Genomic DNA, 7160 nt, shown 5'->3' on the forward strand with positions numbered 1-7160 from the left:
ATAACCATAACCCTAACCCCAACCCTAACCCCAATCCTAACCCTAAAACCCGAACCCTAAAACCCTAAACCCTTACTAGGGAATAATGATATAATTAAACAGGGAATAACACACTTGACACCGAACAGCACTAACTGTATTCAGCTGAATAGACGTCAGTGATTGGTTGAAATTACAGAAATACGACAACTTTAACATGAAATAACTTGCGATGTACAATTTTTTGTTAAGAAGGTTAAGAGAAGAAATTGTTTTATATGACACATTCTACCAGTGTCCCAAGTTTGAAAGTGTTTCGTTAAGAAAACAAGTGTTGCCCGTCAAATCACAAAGATCCAAAATATGCTTCAACACACGAATTCACATAATCTTGCAAATCAAATAAAAAAACGAAATGTGTGTGTGTGTGTGTAAGAGAGGGAAAGGGAGATAGCCAATGTACTTCTTTAAAAAAATTCAGTTTGTTTTTTAACGATATCGTAGTTTGTGTTGTACATTTATATCTTCTATTACCACGGGTTGTTTCGAGATTTCATCGTCACAATTTGTCAAACATACACATTAAAATTAAGTCAAGTTGGATAGGATTCATTGCGTTATACGTAATTAAGATTGAGTATGTGCTTGAGTGTCAAAGTGTGTGTGTGTGTGTTTATCTTTTTTTTTTTTTTACTTCTGTCAGTCATAGAACTGCGGCCATGCTGTGGCACGCCTTGAAGAGTTGTTAGTGGAACAAATCGATCTTGTACTTATTCTATCGGTTCACTTTACTGAACCACCAGGTTACGAGGACGTAAATAAACCAACACTGGTTGTCAATCGATGTGGGGATGGGAGAGGGGCAGATACACACACACACACACAATGGGCTTCTACACCGTTTCTCTATAAAATTCACTCACAAAGTTTTTGTTGGCCCAGGGCTATAGTACAGAACATTTACCCAAGGTGCTGCACAGTGGGACCGAACCTGAAATCACGTGGTTGCATAGCGAGTTTCTTAATCACACAACCACGCCTGCACCTGCATCATGCATATATGGATGGCTGGCTGACTGACCTGAAGAGGTCAGAGATGTGTGACGATAGTGCGTGTGTTCATTTGGCAAAAAAAAAAAAAAAAAATGACTGTCCCGAAATATAACGATTTCTGTTTCAACATACGCTTTCACATCAGGAATCTTGCAAAACAAATTCATATACGTAACGATGTGATGAAATACTTATCGTTTTGAATAGCAAAGTATTCCAGTATTGTTATTTTAAAGTAGATTAAGGACTCGTAAGTATAGTTATTATTACATCGTGTTGAATTATTGACTATATTTACTATGAAGCGGATTTTAGTCCTCAAGCTAGGAATGTACGACACAGAACACTTTGATATTTAACATGTACTGTATAGTATTTTATCATTTTTAATAGTTGCAGTCGTTCAACTACGGTTATGCTGGGGGGGGGGTCCCTTTTAATAGTTCCTTACTCGATCGTATCGACCCCAGGATTTCTTTCAGTTTCTTGTTTGTTTTATCGAAGAAGAAAAGGACAAAACAAAAGAAAAATTCCCGAAATATTGAAAACAAAATATGAAATTCTTGATATGACTGTTTAATTATGGTAATGTTGAGATATCAAAAGATTTAGTTTAAAAGCAGAAAAATAAAAAGGAAAGGAAAATCCGCGAGACTACAAAAACAGCTGTGTGGTTTGTGCGAGTTAGTACAATGTTTAATGATGATCCGGTATTCATTGACAATAAACCAGGAAATATTAGACGTAGTAACTTATGTTAGGAGTGACATATCCTGGTAGTTAGTGTTTCAATTAACAAAAGAAAAAAAAAAGGATTGGTGGGTACAGACTGTTCATATCCTTTTCACACAAAGTCTTGAGGAAAAAAAGCAGTAAACAGGTTGGGAGAAGACGGAATGATAAAACAACAAGGAGGATAGTATTGATATCGATGTATAGGTTCGATCCTACCTCGTTATAGATTGGACCCGTTTTCTACTGCCAAATAACTGAATCAATGGGGACTCAACATGAACAACACCGGTTTTAGACATGTATAAACATTGACTCATTCGTGCGCACACGCACGTACATTCACACACACACACACACACACACACAGAGCGCCTGATAGGTTGCTTAACGGTGAGTTCAAATATCGCCGAGGTCAATTTTGCCTTCCATTCTTTTAAGGATTAACAAATAAACTACTAGTCATTCACTGGAGTATCTTGCTTCTCTTTTCCTTTCCATCTGTCTGTCTGTCTTCTAGAAGAAATCGGCTGAAGTCAGACCTGTAGAGTAATGGGCTCCTCTAGGTCAAAATATACTCAAGATAATACTGTATGCCATCTTGGCGCCTCTATGACTCCATCCAGGAGTCGAAGGCAAATATATAAATACGACAGCCTTTTGCATAGTTTCCGTCTCCAAAATTCGTCTCGCAAAGTATGTATATTACCTATGGTGCCAAAATGTTAACGGAAGCAGAGACAACAAATTCAATGATCATGAAAATAACTCGTGGTATTTCTTCATCCCGAGTCACATACAATCGCCCTTGTTACTATCGCTGGATCCCCGTCGGTTTCGACGATGACGACCTACTTGTGTGATCCACTGAATTACCTGCACATGAATTAACATGTATGTGGTTGAGTATTCTGAAGACACAAAAAGCCATAAAGTAATTTTCTGGCAGAATCAGCGTGACAGTGTGATGTATGACAAAGCTGTACTTTTTGAATTACAGAACACAAATCACCCAACCGATTGCTATATACTTTCCGTCTACTCAATTCATTCACAAAGTATGAATCGATCCGTGATTTTTCAAAATGATATTTGCTCAAGAAACCACGTAGTGGTATCGAACCTGGCCCTCGTGGTTGTGAAGCGATCTTTTTAACCTTTTCAATATACCGCACCTATATTCACAAAAATGCATATGGAAAGAGAAGGGGAAAAACACCAACAACTTTGAAAGATATTTATTATTGTAATGTGAATAGAATTCTAATGGAAGATATATTACAGAAATAGCTGGAAAGTTGCTTAGCGGTTGTCAGTGAAGGTGAAGGTCATTTCTTGTTTGTCAAGATAAAGGTCGTTCAGTGACCAGTTTAATCTAAGTGAAGGTCGTTAAACTACCCAAACTTCTTTTGTTCATGACAGCAATCACTCCATCTCATTTATGTTATATTTCTCTCCTCCCACTCCTCTAGTCATCTTGTACTTTTACTTTTCGCTCTCTGCTACTTTCGCATTCTTCCCCCCCCCCATCTCTCTATTTTTAACGCTTCTCCCCTCTGTCTGTCTTTCTATTTCTTCCTCTTCTTCTCTGTCTCCTCCTCGTCATCTCGTCCTCCCTGTCTTCCTCTCTCTGTCTCTTTCAATCTTTATTCCTCACCACTCCGTCATTATCTTACTGTCTCTTCCTCGCGTCATTCGCACCCTTCCTCATCTCCCTCTTTCTCTTCCATTTCTTCTCCTCTTAACACACACACTCACGCATATAAATTCGCACGTATACACCACATCTGTCTCTGAGTCCAGGCACCATGGAGACTGATTACATGACCTTGACACGTTTCTTACTCACCGAAGAGAAGAAACATCCTCATGCAACGGGAGTTCTAACCCAGTTAATCAATTCGATTCTTACTTCAATCAAGGCCATTTCTGCTGCCGTTCGCAGAGCGGGTCTTCGAGATTTGTAAGTTTATTTTTCATCTCAAAAAGTTCTTAAAACTATCCACATATACACACACTGCGCACACAGATATGTATATATGCATGCATGTATGTATACGCACACACACATACACACTAAAAGTGTTTTCTTTAAACGCAGAAAAAAAAAGGGTTACTAGCTGGTGGAGTGTGGCTAGGGAGATTTGGCTGTTATTTCTAAAAGGACGAGTACTACTGGAAAAGTTCCCCTGTTAACAAGTATTGACCCCGTGGAATGAAGAGTTAAACAAGGTCCTGATGAAGACCAAAAAATGATAGTTATAGAATATTAAATTAACGTCTCAATAATATCTTATTAATATTGGTTTCATATTTTGGCATCAGGTCAGCACTTTTGTGGGAGGATTAAGTCGGTTACATCGACTTCAATGCTCAACTTGTACTTATTTTATCGACCCCGAAAGGAAGAAAGGCAAAGTTGACCTCGACGGAATTTGAATTCAGAACATAAAGAGTGACGAAATATCGCTTGGCATTTTGCCCAGCGTACCAACGATTCTACTAGCTTATCACTTTGTCATCAAATTAATAAAAATTGATAGTTAAGGCGGCGAGCTGGCAGAGTCGTTACGATGTCGGGCGAATGCTTAGAAGCATTCCGTCCGTCTTTGTATTCTAAGTTCGAATAACACGGCAGTCAACTTTGCCTTTCGTCCTTTCAGAGTCGATAAAATAAGTACCAGTTAAGCACTGGAGTCGGTCGGTGTAACCGACTTAATTCTCCCCTAAAAGTGCTGACTTTGTACCAAAATTTTAAACCAATATTAAGATATTGAGATGTTAATTGAATATTCTATAATTATAATTGTTTTGTCTTCATCAGGAGATTGTTTAACTCTTCATTCTCACAAGGTGGGAACCTTCCCAGTAGCACTCGTCCTTTTAGAAATAATAACCTAATCTTCCTTACCACACTGCACCGTCTTAGGTAAAAACGATGAAAATATTGAACAATGTAGTCCAGAATATACTATTAGTTATGACTAGAACATATTTGATCATAGATCTGCTCTATTAGGCTACTAATAAAATAAAGAAGCCCTAAAGTAGTACTCGGTTGATTTATATCCATATAATGCAACCAAGTTGCGAATGGAATTACAGTGCTGGATGGCTTAAAAGACGCATGAGCATATTAGATGCACCCTAATTTCAGGACAAAGTTTTTAGTGCATCAAATCTTATAGGAGGCCCAGCTTTGAAAATAGGATCCAGAGAGAGGCTTTTTTGGAGACTAAAGCAGCGCGGACCCGAACGCGCAGTCGCGCGTACGCGCTAGCTTGTCTTGAGTGGTCGACCCTAACCCTAACCCGCGTGTGCAAATGAATATGTGTTTAGGGTTAGGGTTAGAATCGACCATTCACGACTAGTTAGCGCGGACGCGCGACTGCGCGTTCGGGTCCGCGCTGCTTTAGTAGTACAGACATTTTTTGGATGGGGAAAATGTACATCATTTTATGTCTTCAAATACTGTTTAATAACAAACTTCAGGTTAAATAACCAACGGTGTCACTAGAATAAGTCCTCGTGCCGTATTAGGTCCTTTATATCAAATACATATCTGTGTAATTTTATTGTGCCTAGGGAGAGTCCTTCTCTTTTAGTGCCTTATTACTTAACACACGCACCGGTTCGATTTCCACTCATTTATTTTTCTAAAATTTTCGTTGCGTCTTGCAACCTGTAATTCATTTCCCATCCAAGATGCATTACAGAGATATTAAGCGTCTACAGGACATAGGAAGTAGAGTTGACATGTGCATGATTTGAACTCAGAATGTAAAGAGCCGTAAATAAACAGTACGGAATTAATGTATTTAGTCGGAGTCTTTTAACAATTCGGTTATTAACGTACTGTGCATTCTTTTTTTTACTCATGAAAATGACTCTGTGTGTGTAGAAGAAGAAGAAGAATGGGACTTCTGAGTTAAAGACTTATCCAAACTTATACGTAACCAATCGTCAGACAAACGTGAATATTTATAACTATCGTCGTCGTCGTCGTCATCATCGTCTTTTTTTGCGTCGTCTTCCATGCTTGCATGGGTCGGACGGTTTGATAGGATCCGACGGGTCAGAGAACTTTAGCGTTTTCCATTGTCTGCTTTGGCATGGTTTCTACAGCTGGATGTTCTTCCAAATTAACAGTTATTACATTCAAAAATTTTACGATATCGGATACATTATTTCAATAAGTGTTAATTTAATCCCAATAAACTCATTGACTACAATTAACTATTACAAAAGCCAACACTTGTTAGGAACCAACAGGAAGTCTAGAAAGAGTAGCTAAATCTCTCTTATTTTATCGCCTTAACATCTCAAAATAACTAAAGGTATTTTAGGTAGGACTCAATACATTGAAGAACGTGGGCATAGATATTGTTTGAATAACACATGATGGTTATGTTTGGAACAACTATCGCACACTCACGCATGGAGACACGTTTATACATGCATCCGTGCGCATGCACGCACGCACAAGCACATAATGCACACACACTTACAAGCACATACACTTACATGCACACACCTGTACACACATACAACCACACACACACACACACACACACACATCCATGCAAACACACACGCGCACGATTTTGGGAGTTCTCTCCCTTGCTCTCTTTGAGAGAGATTTTCTTAAACATTGTTTTCTCTATTTATTTTGCTACGGTTTGTGGCCATGCTGGTTCAACGTTAATGACTTTTCTTTCCATTATGGTTATACTTGCAGTTAAATTAAAAAAAGAAGTTATTTTGGCCTTATCATATTAAACCTTTAACCATACATGGATGCGTGCGAACATATTGCATACACACACGTACTATATACACACATAAACGCTTACACATATACATATACACGCATACAAGCACAAATATGCACGCATGCTTACATACACGCAAGCACACGCATTCACTCATATACACTAATGTACACACATACATTCATACATATACATATAAGCACATACATGCAAACGCATATACGCACACACTCTCTTTAAAATCTTAAGACCACAGCTAAGTACAAGCCCATAACTCTCACTACATCCCGCTCCTGATGCTTCTAGAATCTTTTATATTGCGTAATATCCGCCACAGAGCTTCTACCTGGGCTTTATCGCAAATAATTGTCTCGCACACCTATCATAATGGAATTATCAACCATTTCTCCAAAACACTCCATATTCTTGTTGTTGAATTACCCCCCCCCACGCACATCTTGTTCTGTCTCTTCACTGACTCATCAGCATGAAATTTTATACCCTCATCGCTTTTATTGTTTATGGTACCATCTCCTCGCCATCACACTCAGTACGCGCGCGCACGTGTACGTACATATGTCTCGCTCCCCCTTTCTCTCGCTCTTTCTCTGTGTACGCTTCATT

At 38.7% G+C, this 7160-nt stretch overlaps 1 protein-coding gene across 2 annotated transcripts in view; it reads left to right on the plus strand.

Annotated features, from left to right (window-relative positions):
• LOC106868967 (fructose-1,6-bisphosphatase 1) overlaps nucleotides 1–7160 on the plus strand; it is a 32358-nt gene that overhangs the window by 13712 nt on the left and 11486 nt on the right. Inside the window, exon 1 of one of the 2 annotated variants that reach the window (XM_014914446.2) lies at nucleotides 3502–3727. The exons of the other annotated variant lie outside the window; for it this stretch is intronic. Coding sequence (XP_014769932.1) covers nucleotides 3573–3727 — 155 coding nt within the window. The 5' untranslated portion in view covers nucleotides 3502–3572. Of the gene's footprint in view, nucleotides 1–3501; nucleotides 3728–7160 lie in introns of those variants that run through there. 2 annotated transcript variants of the gene reach the window in all.

The sequence above is a fragment of the Octopus bimaculoides genome, chromosome 17, assembly GCF_001194135.2.
Source record: "Octopus bimaculoides isolate UCB-OBI-ISO-001 chromosome 17, ASM119413v2, whole genome shotgun sequence".
Taxonomy (NCBI): Eukaryota; Metazoa; Mollusca; class Cephalopoda; order Octopoda; family Octopodidae; genus Octopus; species Octopus bimaculoides.